The 18,943-nt window shown below is 33.6% G+C and overlaps 1 protein-coding gene and 2 long non-coding RNA genes across 3 annotated transcripts; all 3 read left to right on the top strand.

Moving 5' to 3' along the window:
- The first annotated feature begins 253 nt into the window (after positions 1–253).
- On the top strand, positions 254–3,962 carry LOC145576346 (uncharacterized). Its single transcript, XR_014098365.1, has 3 exons — positions 254–511; positions 2,511–2,615; positions 3,665–3,962. It is a non-coding gene; the product is annotated as an uncharacterized LOC145576346 (long non-coding RNA).
- Positions 3,963–4,969: 1,007 nt separating this feature from the next.
- Positions 4,970–11,036, top strand: LOC145576345 (RNA exonuclease 4-like). The gene is made up of 7 exons (XM_081634116.1): positions 4,970–5,141; positions 6,812–6,963; positions 7,050–7,183; positions 7,287–7,507; positions 7,583–7,789; positions 9,632–9,712; positions 10,371–11,036. Exons 1-7 carry the CDS (start codon positions 5,101–5,103, stop codon positions 10,633–10,635), a joined length of 1,101 nt encoding a protein of 366 aa, XP_081490242.1. The 5' UTR covers positions 4,970–5,100; the 3' UTR covers positions 10,636–11,036.
- Positions 11,037–11,834: 798 nt separating this feature from the next.
- On the top strand, positions 11,835–13,908 carry LOC145576344 (uncharacterized). Its single transcript, XR_014098364.1, has 4 exons — positions 11,835–11,969; positions 13,143–13,626; positions 13,716–13,779; positions 13,880–13,908. It is a non-coding gene; the product is annotated as an uncharacterized LOC145576344 (long non-coding RNA).
- The last annotated feature ends 5,035 nt before the right edge of the window (positions 13,909–18,943 follow it).

The following is an 18,943-nucleotide window of genomic DNA, read 5'->3' as shown; positions in this document are numbered from 1 at the left end:
AAAAATGAGATGAGGTTGGGCTTTTAGATATGCCATAGCTGATATCTTTATCTTCCCCAAATCATTTGCCCTAAACTCACGAAGGGAAGAGGAGCTTGGATACGTTTTCAATTTCGCAGTTATATTCATACTCCGAATCTCATAACTTTTCTCTGTCACTGTTTTCATCACATATTACTCAGGTAACAGTTTATACCCTTTTTATTAATTTGGTTTTAGTTGCTATTTTTCATTGTTTTGATTTAAGGTTTTTTGATGATCTTTTTCAATTAAAATTGTTAATCGTTTGTAATTTTGATGTGGTGCTTGTGGAATTTTTGGGTTGTAGTTAATTTGTATTCCCTCAATGTTAAAAAAAAAAATGACAGCCCTAATTTGAGCAAAAGCAAAAAGTACCAGCCAAAAGTTCGAGCCAACATAAGGGGTTTTTGTGCAATGATTCAAGAATCTGATAGGCGTCTCCTACTGCAACAAATTCGAGTCAATTTCAAACCAAAAATCAGAATTCGAGGTTAGTTTTAGCCTTTTAGGGGTATTTGGATTTGCTTATTTTTTTGTCCTTTTTAATTGTTTAATTTGTTTACGTTTTAGGGTCTTAATTTTTAAGATTTTAAATTGCAATTTTATTCTAATTATTTTGTGGAAATGCAATTTTTTTTAATACAAATGTATAAAGTGACTTTTTTTTCTGGTGCTAAATTAATTACTGAGGCTGTGTCAATTGTCATGAAAGGCTAGTGCCAAGTAGCTGTGGTACCTGTTTGTTTAAAGCTTTGCTCCTTTTTTATCATTTTGTTTGTTAGACTCTGATTTTCTTCTTTTAAGCCATATTCATTAAAAGAGTTGGTGAGGAGTGCTGATATAGCTTTATTGGGGACTAATATGTTGAATTCACTTGGACTAGTATAACTAAGAGACCTATGACACAAGATATGTCAGTGGAATAATAAGAAGAAAGTTTAGGGACTAAAATGAAAGAAAGAGAAGATAAAGAAATCAGAAGATACACATTAATGGACTGTCACTGTATGCTCCGCATTCTGTAAGACATCACAAGTTTCATTAGGTTCCAGAATTTTGATTGAACAGAAGCTCATGAAAATTGTCATAAAAATGCCTAAGAATAGTTATAAATTTTATCTTCTATTTAGTTGTCTTTGTTCTGTTTCTTGTCATTCTAGTAAACACAGTTTTTATGTTATGTGAATATGTCTCCATCTTCACCTTTTTACCCCCCTCTAGCGTCTTGGACTCTTGGTTGTTTTCTTGTTAGTAGACTCTGCTCCATGTTCCTGTCGACATCAAAATCTAAAATTTTCCATTATAACAAGCTGACATTTGTACACGAACCATGCATATTAGGTGATACAAGAACTACTAGTAATTAGAGTGTGCATGAACTGTATGCTAAGATAACTCAACAATGATCAATAGCATTTGTAACTTGTGTTTGGTGACTGGTTGACAGAATGAAGCACATTGTTATAACCTTATTAAAACAATTATCATCATCATGGCACATGCCAATAAAATGTTAAGCAGAAGGGGTTAAATGCACAACAGAAGCCATCCAAATCTTGACAAAATACACGTCAAATTGCATACTAGTATTATAAGTTGTACATATAATAGCTGTTCATAAAAAAGATTCTTTGTATTTGATAAGAATAAGATGAGACATAATGCTCCATCAAGAAAATATTTTCGTTTTTGATGCCTGAAACCCAATCATGCAGATTGAAATCCATAAGATAATAATACACCTGTGCTGAGGATTGAGAACTTAAGCACATTATCTATCATGGAGGAAGAATGATCATCTGCTTTCCTTGCCAAATCTTGTAAATTCAATCTGTTCAATTTATACAAGTTAACTCAAAAATTATCAGAGAAAAGCAATTCCTAAGAATATAACCTTAGTACTACGTATTTCAGACACCACTACATATCTAGCAATATATAAAAGGTCCACTCTTCATGTTTAGGTTTGTGTTTGATTTTCAGATTTTGGTTTTTTTAAGTTCTTGGTAAAGCTTTGAATTTAGGGAATTTTCTTGATTTTTATAAATATATATATGCATTATGAAAAAAAATATTAGCCCAATTTAGATTAGTTGATTCATGATTGTGTTTCTATATAATCCATATGTTTATACGAAGTATTAATAATGAATGTGATAATTATCTAATTAAAAACCTGAAACGAGTTGGGTTTTCCATTGTTATACAACAATTTTTTGTTTTTATTAGTTTTTGTTTGGTAGTATATATTGAGCTATATAATCTCATCACTGTTGCCTACTCCTGTTATTTAATTGGGTTATAAAGCTAAGACTTCTTTGCTGGCTTTTTTTGAGCTCGACAAATGAGCTTGACCCCTCTAGGGCTCTAGGCACCTTCACCTTCCTATTTTCAGAATTCCTCATCTTCTTAGCTTATGTTTATTCTTCTAAATTTTGCTGATTTACTAATTACTTTTTGTTTGTTGCTGTTATTTTGGTACTTGGTAGGAAAAACTATGGATGATACAAGTGCTTGGGAGGAAAATCATCCACAAAGAATCAATTGATATTGAGGAGAAAAAGATTTTAAAAAAAAGGGTGCTTTGAATGAAGGTACTACTACTGAAACTACAACTACTTTAGTGACAAACTGACAATGTTTCAGAATTTAAAGTCTGTTATTTTTATGAATTTAAAACCATCCACAAGTGGGTTTTTTTTGTATGTATTATTCATGTCTTCTATAATGAACACTAGATGTCTGTTATTCTATGTTTTGTCCTTGAGATGAATATTGCTTCCAAAAACCAAATTTGAAGGTGTCCAAAGGAAGTGGGGGCTCAACCCTACTGCCTCACCATTTCCAATGATTTAGAAACCACTACACCGCCTCCCATTCTCTTAGGCACACAAACAAACAGCTAAGCTCCCTTTCTTCAATAGATTCATGTGTCTTGGCTTTTGGTCTGACACACCCTTAAGTAAGGTCTTCCCAATCTTAATTAAAGCAGACCATTTGGATAGTTGTGCTTACTTAGTTTAAATTTACCCATAATGCGTTGACAACTCTCAAAAAAGGGACATCTTTTCTTAGTGTGTCTGTGTGTGTGCATGTGTATATGTCTGTGAATGAGAAGGGGTTATAATTTTAAAGTTTGCCTGTAGCCCTAGTATTGCCAGGGTTTCAAAAGGATGATCGTTTTTTGTAAGATTGCATATTAGTGTGATTTCATTGGTATAAGATCATTGTAAGTAGGCTGCTCAGGAAATTTTAGGCTGTAAGAAAACTTTAAAAAGGGTGTTTTCCGGCAATTGCTTTGGTGCTTGCTCTCCCTAGGGTAGAATAGATCAATTACTCATCAACTAGAGTGTTCAATTTCACTTAAAATCTGTTTTTTATTTTTTTATTTTACAGTTTTACACCAAGTGTAAGAGGAAACAATCAAACAAATCAACCCTAAATATTATTATCGAAAAAAATCTTGGGCTGTCATTTGTTTATCATGGATACTATTATGAGCATTATCTGATTGAAATGGTATGCGTGTATAATATTTTCTTATGAAACATACACTAAAATGTATAATATTTTCTTATGAAACATCACTATTTTACGCAATATGTAACTGCTGCTGTCACTGCTAATAAAGCCGCTGCTGCAGGGTGTTACAGAGATTGACATGAGCAGGGATGACAATATGATTTTTCAAAATTCTATCTTTAAAGAAGCTAAATTCTTTACTTGGGTGGTTTGCAAGTCCACTGTTCTTAGGCTTCAAGGTTTGGAATCTAAGAAAATAGGATTGATCATACTTGTTTATTACTTGTAGTTTATTACCCTCTTCTCCTAGCATACTGTGCTCTTGCATGGGTGAAGCTCTTTCCTCTGCTGCTAAGACTGCTGAAGCTCATAATATTGCTGAAGTCTGCTGTTGTGTTGTCAATTGTAAATTTTTTGGATGAAATTGTATTACAAGAATTATGGCTTCTATTTATTTTTGTGTTGAACAGTGCTTGTATCGATAGAAGTAAAAACAATTACGTAGTATTTAAAGTTGTCATTTTGGAAAAAAAAAAATCGTTTTTATTATATATTACAAAATTATGGTTAAAAATATACTACATACTAAAAAATAGTCTATGTTATTGTTATTAAGAAAAAATAATCTAAATTACATCCCCTTTTAACTCTAGAAATTATGGCTGCATTACATATCTTACATGTGAAATGAAAAGGATCAAGTTTGGTAACATGCATCCAATATGTTCATACAATCGATTGTATGTACCGTGGCAGGTTGGGCAAGGGTGAGAAAAACCAGATTTATGACATTTATCACCTAAACATTTGCTAACAGTAAATTGGTCATTTTTCATAAAAGGTGAAGGTTAATTTTGTCATTCTCCCTTCTTCCTCCTTCCTTCAATCTCTACATCACCATTCATCTTCTTTATCTCCTTCACTTTCATCTTCTTTCACCCCCTCCAACCTTCAACTTCTTCTAACGTCACCATTTCCAACATCGATATCAACACCTTCATTTTGTTCATTTCCATCGACACTGATCTCAATTTCTAATAGCTTCGCCGAGCTGCAGAATTAAATGAACTCTAAGAAAAAACGGAGAAATAAAGGGCATGATAATTTACCTCAAAGGGTAAGCGAGTTTGATAGCAAGCTAAAATGTTACGACTAACGAGTATGAAGCAACTTTAATTGTAAGGTACACTTGTACGATTGTACCCAAAAATAAAAATGTAAGAGTACGAAGCATCTTTAATTGTAACTCGTACACTCGTACTTAAAAGTTGTACAAATTCATGTGATTATTGAATTAGGGTAATTCAATTTAACACAACTTAAGCCTTAATTTTGATTTTTGATATTCAATTTAAAGCTTAAGTGATGGAACAATAATCAACATCCACTACCAAGTGTCCAAGTACCCACAAACTTACCCTACCACCGCCCACAACATATGAACACTGCTTACTCTTATAAACTCCGGATATTGCGATCAGGTCTTTCTGGCTCTTTCCTTTCTTCTTTCCCGCCATTGTTGCTGCTTCTCTTTTCAATCAGAAACTCTCATTTTTCATGGATTCTGAGACTACTCCTCCTAAGTCTGTCAAAACCAGGTTTCTCCTTTCTTTTTCTCTCTTTCTTCCCCCACTTACTTTGTATTTACTCAGATTTTTGTAGGAATTATCAATGTTGCCCATGTAAAATTTTGAGTAATTTATTTAATTTTTGACATTTTTGTGGTAATTTGTGAAATGGGTTTTTTTGTTTCAGTTATAAAGATTCCATCTTTAGGACTGTGTAATAATTTGCAAAGACTTATTGAAGTGGGTGTACTTTTCTGGGTGTGTTGAAAAAGTGAAAATGTTTTGTGGTAAATATTTGTAAATATTAATGAGGAATTATACATGCTGCATTTTTGCTTGGTTGAAAATTTGTCTCTCATTGTGAAATTGCATGTGTTTTTTATTATCAAATTTGCGAATTTTTGGTACCTATATTTAGTGTACAGTAATACATTAAAAATCCCTGAAAAAGGGGTGCATGTTATTAGTTATTTTCATTTAAATGCTGTACTTTGTGCGTGCATTTTATGTAACATAATTTGTATGCCATATCTTTCAAAGGGTCTTTATGTGTTTGATTTTTCCTAATTTTGGTTGTGATTAAGGACTTGTATTAGCCTATTAGGGACATTGGTAAAAGGGAATTTCTGTAACCTATATGTAATTGGTTTGTGGATGAATAATTTGACTTAATTCCTGAGGAATAGGCTTCTAAGTTTTAAGCTTCAACATTTTGATGATAAATGTTTATTGAGGAATTTTAGATTATGAGTTTATATGATTTTCAGTTGATGAAGCTAGATGGAGGAGTTGTAATAGTGTTGTCTTTAAGCTAGCTCAAGGGAAGACCGGCGCAATTGGATGAAATGAGGTTTTTTTTGGGTGAGGTGATAGAGTTACTCTGGTCTATAGTTGAGGTGGAAGAAGCGGATTTAGGGTTGTATTCTACTTGTTTGTTAATCTTAGTGGAAGACAATTTCATGTGATGGTTTGGGGCTAGGAAGGGCTTGATTGAAGGTGACATCTTTGGATCTCATTTTCTTTTCACTATGTTTATTGGTTTCTTTAGTAGTTTACTTTGTAGGCGTGGTGTGGTGCTGAGGTGCAGTGATCCGAAATGCCTCTTTAATGTCTTAATATTCCATTTTCACGCAACTTAACCAACTCCAAGTTAGGACATTCTAAACATGGAAAAATTCCATTAAAGGCCGTAACTATCCAACACGCTCAGTTGCAACTTGAATTTCATCCCAAAAGTAGTGGGAGCCTGGGAGGAGATTGGTTTCTTGTACTGTTTCCTCAAATGTAGGTCGCATAGTAGCATAATTAGCTTGGCACAGTTTCAATTTACAGAGTCATATTGGCAGGTGGCTATGTGCATTGTAAAGAGTGAAAAATGCTAGTATCTTAAGGGAGGAAAAGGGAGATGATCAATGATGATTTGTTAAAATGCAGTTTCGCTCTGTTGTGATCGCCCCTTAGATTATATTTTACGGGTCAGGCCTTGGTCAACTTGACTATCTGGAATTCAGGTGCTTAGTTTGGCTTGCTAAGAGTTGGGGAAGATTAAAGGTGGTTGATTTTGTGCTGAATTAAAACTTTTTATTTTTCCAAAAGAAAATTCTCGTCCTTCCTTCAGAATGTGCTTTGTTGATCTGCTAAATCTCCTGACCTTGTTTTGGCTAATATGTGTGATCTGTTGCTCTTTTCTCTAAATACAGGCATAAATGCTCAGCTTGCTATAAGCAATATAATAAGAAAGAGCATCTTGTGGAGCACATGAAGGTCTCATACCACTCGGTGCACCAACCTAAGTGTGGAGTATGTAAGAAACACTGCAGATCATTTGAATCTCTCAGGGAGCATTCAAAAGGTGAGTGAGTGACAGGAAATCTTAAAATTAGTTTCCCTTAATTCTGTTAAGTTGGTTTTTTAGCATTTCTTTGACCAACCCTTCAGGTTTGTTGGCAAAAGACAATTGCAGTAGAATCTTTCACGAACTGGGATGTGGTCTTTGCATGAAAATATTTGACAGCTGCATTTTGTTAAGTGAGCATAAATGGACTTGTCAGCTACCTCCACCTACTCGCCTTGTAAGTTTAATCTTTGATTACATGTTCTTTTTTTAGCAATTTCCATTGTATACGTTTTGTTTAATGCATTTCTGTAATATACAAGTTTGGTCAATGACTTCAGGGTACAATATCATTGCCTTCTATGGAACTGAAAAACTCGATTTCTGACAGAAGCAATGGTGTCCCGAAGATTCATGAAGCAATTGCGATGGACTGTGAAATGGTTGGAGGTGGTAGTGATGGAACTCTTAATTTATGTGGTAGGGTTTGCCTTATTGATGAGAACGAGGATATAATATTTCATGCTTATGTAAAACCTCAAATGCCTGTTACTGATTACAGGTAGACTCTTACCTCAGGTCTGATCATGTATGTACATAATTTTTTGACCGGACTATTCCTTGCAAAATGCTGCAGATCTGATTTGTCTGGCTTAAGTGAAGAACATCTAAGAGATGCAATGCCTTTGAAAGAAGTGCAGGAAAAGATTCTGGAAATCCTATATAATGGCGAGTCCATAGGAATAGTGAGAGTTGATGGTGGAAAGGCCAAGCTTCTTGTGGGTCACTCTCTGGAGCATGATTTGGATTGTTTGAATATGACTTATCCAGACCACCTGATCAGGTAGCTCTGTTTTCTCTGAAATGTTAACTTTTGTGCTGGTGATCACTTTATAGAACATTGTACTTGCTTAATGATGCTGTGACTTCTGGAGTTCTTTAACTATTATTGACTAATACCTGCGAGGCTGCGATGGTGGCCTTAGCCTCTTAGGAATTATGTTTTTCTATTTATATCTACAATAACATGGAAATGTAAGTTTTTTTGTCAGTCTTGCATCCTATATAACAACTCATGATGTACCTTCGCATTATAAAAATTGCCCCAAGTGCACCTTACAAGGCTCTGATTATTATGAATGGAGTTCTGTTGGGGTCGGATGTATGAATTAATACCCCCTCAATTTTAATGAGATTGATTTCTTGTATATTCATGATGTAGTGCAAAAAATTGCATATTTCAATGCTAGAAGCCCATGATGGCTCTTTGCCAAATAAGGGAAGTATGATTATTATGTTTGCGCCATTGTCTTGCTGCTTTTCAACTTAAGTGGTTCATTTACCTGTGTAATTGTGTAAATGGAAGAACCCTAGAAACTCGATTGCAAGCTTTTTCTCCAACTTGGAAGTTGAAAGTTAGACTCTGATTGTTATATGCCATAATCAGCTGTGAAGTATTGCTGTTTTGGCCTTTAGCCTTTTCCATATCTCTGTCCTTAATGCATGCAATTATTGGTTGATAATTATTGGGATATTAAGACTTTAATATTGTGAGGAAATACATTTTCTTTGATTTGGGGAATTGGAACACCTTTTAAGGCCCTAGACCTTAATTCTTTACTAAAAAGCATGATAGTCAAAATTCCGGCAAGTTGACCTTTTCCTTTTCCTTTTTTTTTTTTTTTTTTTTTTTTTTTTTTTTTTGGGGGGGGGGGGGGGGGGGGGGGGGCTAATCTCCTTCCCTAACCTTAGTTCTTCATAAACGTATTATATTTTCCATATCTCCTCTGCCCAATGGCTGGAGAAAATAGTGCAACCTTTCCAATTTCCATGGTTTCAATCTCAAATTATCCTGTAGTTACCAGTAATCTTCATAAAAGTTTATTTTCATATATTGATGGAAGTTTGACTGAAATGTGCACATCTGATACGGAGTTCGGTGATTTTAGCATCATCTTTCCTTTTGGTAGTTTAGATGTGGTCCGACTTCATATGTGGGTGCTTGCTGAATTCTCTTTGAAAGGTCTTATTTTTTCCATCTACCTTAAAAACCAGGTCTTCATGTGGGCTTAAGTCTATTTGAGGTCCTATTCTGAAAATTTCCGCAATATTCATAGTTCACATACTTCACAACAAATTTTATGTCCTACAATTTATCTATAGCTTCCTTCATTTCCTTATAGTTAATGACAGCTACAGAAATGAGAGGAATTTCGCTGTTCCATGCATTTAGGTCTTTTGTCATCAGAAAAACATGTTCTCAATCTCCGGTATCAGCTCGTGCTTCAAGGCCCAAGATGAGGCTGATATATATACAATTCCATGTGTCATGCCTGTCATAAATAAATTTGTAGATTGATGGTACAGGGTTGTGAAATGTGATACGTCTGAAAATCAAGTAAAATAATAGAGCAATGAAAACGTAATATTTCATGAGTGTCGTCATTGCTTTTTCTAGATCTTGCATTTGATTCTTATTGTGGTGTACTGCTATGGTGTGAGGCTCTGTTATAAAGATCCCATCTTTTTTCTTCCTGATTTTTTATTGAATAGGCATCCCACAGCACAGTGTGCTTCAATAGATACAGACTCGGAATTTCAGTTTATGATCTTATTTCATCTGGTTATTATTATAAACTCTTCATGCCTAGTTTAGAAATGCTTTCTGATTTCTATAATTTTGCAGGGATACTGCCAAATATCATCCACTGATGAAAACAAATTTGGTCAGCCACTCACTCAAATATCTGACGAAAATGTACCTTGGGTATGTCTACCTCTTTACACTTTGTGTGCTCCTCGTAACTATCACTGCACATATATGCAGTGTTGATTGCATGGTTTTATTTATCTTTTATTCTTTAGGTTTTTCTGTTTGAGGTTGGTGGTGTGGCCACATTATTTTTCCGCATTTTTATCCCCTGATTTGCTATTTGTTGCAATCCTCCAATAAGAACATAAAAATGTAATGCATCGGGTTTAAGAGAAGCGCACAGTAGGAATTGTGATTGTATATCATTTAGAGGTTGCTGGAGTGACAAGGAGAAATCAGTTAGAGTTAGAGGTAATCAGTTGGACTATGATTTGAAAGGATTAAGAAATAGAAATCGTGGATAAATATGATTGTGTTTCATCTAAGTTTAGTTGTAATTGAGAATGACACAGGCCTTTCAAAAGCTTGAATATCATCTACATTTTCTGTAATTTCTCATTTCATCACTCAAATTCACCTTCTTCTTCAACCTTTTAATTCTGCTGTCAAATTTCCTGTTCATTACAACTCAATGGTTTCTCAGATGTGTTACTGTCAAGTGTAGGGCGTGTGTGTGTCAGAGAGGGTCGAGTAAACCTTTAAAAAAGAATTGGCAGACATTAACCTTTCTTTGAATTACTTCTGAATTTGATTCTTCACTGTGTAAATGCAGTTATGATATTCAGACGGGAATACACGATCCTTACGAGGACTGTGTCTCTGTAATGAGGCTGTACAAGAGAATGCGTGACCAAGATCATCTCAAAGATTTTGTGGGATCATGCTTACCCAGTCAGGTTACTGAATTTATTACCAATGAGTTTGATTGTTGCAAAATGAAAGATCTTGAGAAGCTGACACCTGATGAACTATACGAGATGTCAAGGTCAAAGTATCGTTGTTGGTGTTTGGACACAGTCCCGAATGTACGGCTATAAATAAGTCCTTAGTTGATGCCACTCAACTTGAGAGCACAGCAAAGAGTCTGAAGAGTTGAAAAGTTGTGAATAGTGAATACTAGTGAAAGGTTTTGTTACGGTGGTCTATTCATAGTATCGGTTGAAACTTGAAATCATAGGGTTCGGCTTATCCATTATCAAATTAGAGGAATTCACCCCTTTTGGAATTAAGTCTTTGGTACAGTTAGAAATAGAATCATCTGAATTCTAGGGTATGTAATATTGGGAGCACAAACTCTGTATTTTCGCTCCTAAAACTCGAACAATGTGGATCAGTGGATGTAGTTAAAACTCCAGGGAACTTATTTTGACTTGGGTTTTCTGGCCATCTGGTTACCGTAACTCTACTACCCCTATATGAGAGAATGAGCTTTAAACAGAAATATTGGAACTTATTAGATTTGATTGAACTTATTGGAGCTTATTAGAACTAATTTGGCCTTATTTAACTTATTGAACCTCATTAGACCAAATTAAACTTATTAGAGCTTATTGAAACTTGTACAAACTTATTAAACTTGAAACTTTTTTTTTTTTAAGGTGAAGAGAACACGCCTAATATTTATTTTCATATATAGTATTGGCAAAAAAATTGCACCAAAAAAAAAAATAGTATTGGCAAAAAAAAGTTTGTCAAAGTGATATGCATGAATATATAAAAAAAAAAAATAAATAAATAAAAGGGTCAAAATGAGTAATTTGGAACGGGTAAAGTATAAAAATTACTCCGTAATATATTTAAGGCTATCTATAAATTTATTAATATAGGTAATTTGGAACGTGTGAAGTTGTTATATATTACGGAGTAGTTTGATACTAAGTAAAGAGGTTTTAAATTATTATAAACCCTGACCGAGTTTATTAAGTATCCATAATTAAGCCAATCATATAAAAACCCTAACCTGCCCCATTATTTATATCTGGGACAGGTTAGGGCTTTTATTAATGGGATTCCAACCCATTGAATTACTCTGAAAATAATGGAAAAAGAAAACGTATGAACATAGCCCTCCCTCCTCCGTCCTCCTTTCGCTCCATTGAAGCGCACTCAACATCGCAAGAACATGAAACTAAAGAAAATTCATGGGTATATTCTGTTTTTGCCAATTATGAACGCATATATTCTAGTGTAAGATAGACCTTTCTGATTTTGTTGTGGTGTGATTGGTAGAATTAACAGAAAACTTGAAACCATTGATTATTATGGTGATGATGTCATGGCTTTGGAGGGCGCTACTCGTAACAGTAGGCGTGCCTTTACTCTTTCTAGCAAACTCTCCCAGATCGTTCGTGCCAAGGGAAACAGGCTCAAGGTACATCGTTAACTTTTTTTTTTTTTATCATAACTTAAATTTATTGAATGCCAAAATGTCTCATGCCTTGGAAAGCATGATTTGGCAGTTTTGGTGAGAATAGTGGAGCATGACATCAAATTCTATTAAATTATTACACTTTAATAGTGTAATGCTAAAATATTTAATTATCAAGTATATTTAATTAATAAATCAAATTCTAAATCTAAAATTTTAGGATTTAGAATGATGGATAAAGTTTAAATTTTGTACGGTTTTAGTGTATAAATATAAAGTAATGGGGGTGTTTGATTCATATAATACCTTATGGTTGTCTTATGATTTTAAGAGTTTTAAACCCATACGTCAAACAGTCAAATCCCTAAGATATGGGGTTTAAAAACGTAGGGCCGTAGGGGGAGTTGGGTTTGGCTTATTCCCATTCTTTTAAGTATTAAATAAAAGAAATGTTTGGTATTAAAAGTTCCAAACCCGTACAACTATGATTTCATTCGTGATTTCAACCCTATATGTGCATTTGTTAGATGATGAGGGTATTTAGTGCTTTTTTTTTTTACAAACCTCATGGTACATAGTACACGGAACAATTTCTCTAAAATTTTTTTTTTGTCCTGATGTTAATTGAAGTTATAAAGCAACATGCCTTATCTGCTGAGAGCAGTGATGGATGGAAATTTTGATTAGTTGAGAAGAGGTCCTGGTTGTTGATCATGATTTTCTAATCCATTGCCACCTTCCAGCTATAGCTTGTTTTTCTACTTTTTTAAAGAGAGCATCAACAATCTAGCTACAGCTTGTGAAGGACGGTTCACTGTGAAAACATACTCCCTTTGTCCAGAAATAATAGCGTCACATATGAAGTAAGAGTACTATTTATGCAATACTGTGTGATTTGGTTTTACCATGTATCCTTGCCTATATTGACTATTGAGTGATGTAGAGAGTTAGAGACCAGGAGATTATGGGAATGGTCAAACTACAAGTCTGTAATAATGGGTCTTTGAGTAAAATTCTTTTATATGCTGAATTCGAGGTGGTGGGAGTCTTTGAATTTGTTGTTTTACATGCTTTCATGGTTACTTATCCGTATAATCAGACTGCTCATGTACTGTCAATGAAAAACATTATCTGGCAACTTGGTATTAACTGTTAATTTCTCCCAACTTTTGAAAGGAAAGAGATGAGCTAGGAGAAAGGAGATGGAAACATCAACTTCGGGTTCTGGCTAGAGCCGGAATCAAGTCAAAAGATAATGATGTTGCTGAACTCAATGTATAAAAAAGCTCAAGACGCACTGAGGCGAGAGGGGTTTTGCTGCGCCTAGGTGCGCCTCTTTGAAGTGAGACGCAGTATATGGGCTGTTAAAAATTTTTGGCTGAAATTTGCCTCATGTGCGCCTCAAGTGCGCTTAGGTGCGCCTAACCCAAAACACCTCGCCCAGACCTAATTAAGCGCTCACCCTTGATCGCCTTGCGCCTCAGCGCCTAGACGCGCTTTTTCAAACACTGGCTGAACTTGATAATGAGCCAGAGAGTTTGGGTGGCAAAACTGGCAGTGGAGCTGATGCTGGAGATAGTGATGAATCAGAAGACTTCTACAATTTAGTTAAAAAACTAAAAGAAGCCAAGAATAAATTGAAGGCAGAGAAGTATTCAAGGTGAGTTACTAAACTACTTTCACACCATGTACTTTTCTTATCGGCATCAATGCATCATGGCATGTTTCTCACAATAATTTGTCTTTCAGAATCCCACAAGATCAATATGAACTAGAGATCACTGCTGATGGAAAACGTCGCATTTCCACACAGGTAAACTACAAAGCTCACTCTCTCCTGTAAAAAGTATGGCGAATTGCATAAGTTCCTATCGGTTGTCTTGATACTTATTCTTTATATATATATTTGTTAGATGGAGAAAAATAGAGGGCTTACTCGTGATCAAAAGAAGCAGAAAAAAAATCCACGGAATAAGTACAAGGTACTTGATTAGAACTATTGTTTTGTTTATCATGTTAACTATTTTAAGTGAATCTGTGATTGCTTGGTTTCCTTTCTCTGATGTGCTCTTTTTAAATGTATGCAGCGGCAGCATGAAAAAGCAGTTAATAGCCGCAAGGGGCAGGTGCGTGAAGTTAAGCGACCGAAGCTTAGTTATGAAGGGGAACTTACTGGCATCAATCCTAGCATTAGTCGAAGCAGGAGGCTGGGATGAAGTTTTGTTTTTCGTCTGGGTGATGGATGAAGTCAAAATTTTGATTATTTGTGTAGCAGCTTCTCTGATTGAAACAAATAATTAACTGTATGAAACAATCCATTTTTGTGTAAAAAGAATAAATATTATTTATATATTTTTGATCACTTTGAAGATGTCCTATATGATTTCAAAAATTGTATTAAAATCTCTGCTTATTATTGAGGGGCTTAGGTGAAGGGTTGGCAATGGTTCGAATATTAACGTTTGGAACGATAAGTGGCTGCCAAGAAATGCAATCCCATTGCCTCATCCTAATGCCGTTTATAACCCAGATCTTACTGTTGCAGAGCTCATTGAGCTGAACAGTGGAGTGTGGAATGTGAGTGTTATCAGAGAATGCTTTCTACCTGCTATATGCCAGACTATCTTACAACTGCCGTTGTCTTTGAGCTTACCTTCTGATGAGATGTTTTGGTGGCCGACAAAGAATGGGATATATACTGTAAAATCAGGTTATTGGCTAGGAGTGTTGGGGCAACACCGGGTAGAAAGCGTTGAGAATGCTGATCTGTGGATTGGAGGTGGAGTCTATTAATCATGTCCTATTCGAATGTGATGCTGCTAGAGTGGTGTGGGGCAATAGCTAGTATGGTGACACAATAGCTGCATCCCCTTCTGGTTCTTTCACCCCAAAAATCCTTTGGTTCACAAGCAAATTGGATGTAAAGTTAGTAGCATTATGTGTTTGGCTTGGGCTATTTGGTTCTGCCGCGACAAATGTGTCTTTGAGCAAGCTGTACTTGATCCTGTTTTCACAGCCATGGGATTCAAGAAGATGGTGGATGACTACTGCCTCTATAAGATTAATGTTGATGCTCACATAATGGAAGGGAGATATGCTAGTCTTGGTGTGGCTGTTCGTGATGTGAATGGTACTTTGGTGATTGCTGCTGTGAAAAGAGTGAACTTTCCCTGGGATGCGCTCACTGCCGAAGCTGCGGCAACCAGGTTTGGTATACAAAGAGCTCGCAGATTTGGATACAGCAAGACCTGGATTGAGGTAGATGCTATTAATGTTACGAAGGCTGCTGATTCACTTCAGGAGCGTCGAGCTCTATCTTTCTGATATATGATGATTTAAGTCGTTTATTTGAGAATCAATGAGAAGAGATTTGATGTTTTTTATTTGTTCTCATGTTAAACGGGATGGGAATACAATAGCTCACCTAATTGATAAGTGCGTGGGATACAAGAGGAAATGATGAATTAGGGCATGTTCTGATTTATTTTTTTTGACGAAAAGAAAAAGGATTTCATTAATGAAAGATAGTCAAACGGCACTTACAAACAATTCCTAGGAAATCTAAAATTCCAACATGAGTACAAATCACCTTAGAACTAGTTACATTGCAGATTCGATCAACGATTACCTTAATAAAAAACTTCATCCAAAGCAATACAATCTGTGAGTTAGCACTAATTCGGCTTGAGATCCACGGATGAGTAGTTGTTTGGGTGAAAAAACTCATATGGCCTTCTAGATACTTTTAGAGATGGTGAAACCCTAAATCTTCAAACTTTAGCACAGGAACAAACAAAGAAAATAACCCTAATTGAATAAACCTCATCATAACGATGAGATCCATTTATTGAAAGCAATTAAAAAGTTTTTTGGGGCTTGCCACCGGTAAAAATATCGGTGGAAACCCCTACAAAAATTTACAATTGAGATTAGAAGAAAAGAGATGAAAAAGAAAGAGAGAGAAGAAAAATAGTGAAAGAAAACCTTCAAAAAAGCAGAAAAAATCTAGCAATGGAGGCTAGAAAAACCCTCCCAAGGGAAAACCCTAGAGGGAACCAAAAAACCCTCCCAAGGAGAAAACCTAGAGGGGATTTAAAATGAGATCGAATAAATACTCATTATTAGGGCACGTTCTGATTGACTGAAATGAAATGAACTGAATATTTTATGAAAGAAGGAAATTAAGAACTGAACTGAAAATAATCTGAAAAGAACAGACCCTTAGTTTGTACGGATTCGTTCCTCCAAAGTGTCTTAATTTTGGTGGATTATGAATTTATGATTTGCAATAATAAGCCCTTCTCATTTGTTTTTTTAAAAAAATGTGTGCATTAAAATTATGTAAAAAATAAAACAAGACAATTATAGAGATGGGCATGGGCCGGGCCGATCCGCGGGCGGCACAGGTCCGGCACGAAAATGGCACGGCACGAGCACGTAATTATATACTCCTAAACTCTAGTGTACCTATCTATTCCTACATGCTCTTCCTAAAGGACACCTAAACAACCCCAATAACCCCACTTTCTACAATTGTGTAGTAACCGCACAGTAACCACACTTTTTACCTCCTTATAAATTATAAAATATAAAAAACATTTCATTTTATTTTCTCTCTCCTTACCCATTTTTCTCCATTTTCTCTCTTTACACCTATCTCCTGCATTTTCTCTCTCCAAACCCATTGATCTACTTTTTCTAATAAAAAATATCTATAAATTAGTGACAAATTATCAATAAAAATTGTTCAATCATTACAGAATTCAACAAAACAAGGTCGAAATTCAAAAGAATAAGTGATTTTGTGCATATTTGGTTAAAAAACGAGTATGAACCCTAGGTTTTACTAATTTTTTTGTTGTTATTGTATTTCAGAGCAATAATCGAAACATCAACAATGGAAAATCCATCAACGTAAGTATTTACTTTAGTTTTAGTAATTTTTGTTCAAAAACTTTGATTCTTCTTTTTTATTTTTTATTTTTTTTTTGTACAGCGAAGAAAACAGTTCTAGAGAAGGAAAACAAATATTCTAGAAAAATTTAAGTATTAATAAAATTAATTCGTAGTGATTTTTTTCTTTTGATGAATGTTCATTTCAATTTTGATAAATGCTCATTTATACATTAGTATACTATTATTTACATGTTTTTGTACTTTTTTTTAAAAAAAACTATCATTTACAATATAAATGCTCATTTATTTAATAATTCATAGGCATTCGTGTAATAACGTTCATTTTTTTCATAGTCTGAAGTGGAAAATTATTTTGACGAATGTTCATTTTTATTTTGGTAAATGTTCATATTTTATTATGGTAAATGTTCAATCACATAATAGTACATGGTCATTCACAATTTCACATGTTAACATACGATTATTAGAATTTTGATAAATGTTCATATTCTTTTGTTATCTACTTCAAATGTTTCTTGTACATTTCAATTTTAAATTGTTTCAATATATGCTTTTTCTCAGCAATCACATATTGATAGCTTCAAGATTCATTCACATATATATTTCATGTTCATCAATTGTTATCTTTCATGCATGATCATTTTCAAACTAATATATGCTCATTTATAAAGAAATAGTTGTTCATTTTCATATTGAATTACGTAAATATGTTCATTTATGTGTTTATAGTTGTTCATTTTTATATCGATAAATGGTCATTTCCATACCTATATATATATATATGTTCATTTAAATATTGATAGATTTTCATTTCCATATCGATCATGTCAATTGTTGTATTCACTCATTTTCATATTCATACAAATATTGGTTCAATTTAACACTAATTTTGATATTACTCAAATCTAATACAGTAATTTTTATGTTTTTTTTCTATTAGTTAAACAAAGAATCATGGATATATATAGTGAGTTAGATCACACAATAACAAGGGAAAAAGGAAGAAATAAAAAATAAGGAGATCATAAAGGCATAGATTCATCAAGCAACATGAACCAATAACATGAACTTGGATTTTTCGAATTCGGATCGAAAAGTTTATTGTATTCGATAATATGTGTGGAGTTGTATTGTATATTTTAATATTTATTTTCATATTAATATATATCCATTTTCATTCTGATTGTTTCATTTTAATAGATTGATGTACATTGCAATATTAATGACATAAGATGTTCATTTATTTAAATACTTGTTCACGCTCAAATTAAAAGATGTTTGTTTAAGTTTTAATATATTTTATTATATATTGAAAAATGTACAATTGATTTTGAATATTTATTTATTGTCATACATAAAGTTGTTCATTTTGTAAGACATATATGTTCACTTTTAAATAATTATATGTTCATATTTATAAACATCTATTTTCATTTTGATAGATATTTATTACAAAGTACAATATTAATACACATGGTTATTCACATATTAATGTATATATGTTCATTTTCAATTTAATACAAGTGTTTTTTTATTTTTATAAAGAAGACTAAAAGACACTCAATTAAACTACTCAGCAATACCAATAAAATAGTGTCCCTCATATCATATACATGCATCATATGCATGTAATTATAAAGCTACTAGCTGTTCAAACAAAAATTTATTATATAAAAAATGTTCATTATTATATTGATAAATGCACATTTTCATTATGATTCATTATCATTTTATTTTTAACAAGTAAATGCATTTATTTTAAATAAAAATATACATATACTTAAATGTTCATTTTGATACTAAAACACCTATTATGTCATGAACTTGTTAATTTTTTTTTTTTTATAAAATTTATTCTAGCATGTAATAGTAAACATTTACGCATATATAAATGAACATTAAAATAGTACATATTCATGCTTATATATGTTCGTTTTCATATTAATGAATAGTCTATAACAAATCTTATTACCTGTATGTTATTAATTTTTAGATACAGAGTTACTTGATCAATAATAACTTTTTAAGGTTGTTTGTTTTTATTGATCACTAATAAATTT

This window comes from Chenopodium album, chromosome 13 (assembly GCF_948465745.1).
Source record: "Chenopodium album chromosome 13, dcCheAlbu1.1, whole genome shotgun sequence".
Classification (NCBI taxonomy): domain Eukaryota; kingdom Viridiplantae; phylum Streptophyta; class Magnoliopsida; order Caryophyllales; family Amaranthaceae; genus Chenopodium; species Chenopodium album.
Note: the sequence above shows the minus strand (reverse complement) of the source record. Positions and strands in the feature narration are given on the sequence as shown.

Bases quoted from the DNA above. Each gene is read 5' to 3' on its own strand.
- LOC145576345 (XM_081634116.1), top strand. From the start codon at position 5,101: ATGGATTCTGAGACTACTCCTCCTAAGTCTGTCAAAACCAG. The intron at 7,184-7,286 runs GTAAGTTTAATC...CAATGACTTCAG, and splicing joins TACCTCCACCTACTCGCCTT to GGTACAATATCATTGCCTTC. The intron at 9,713-10,370 runs GTATGTCTACCT...GTGTAAATGCAG, and splicing joins CTGACGAAAATGTACCTTGG to TTATGATATTCAGACGGGAA.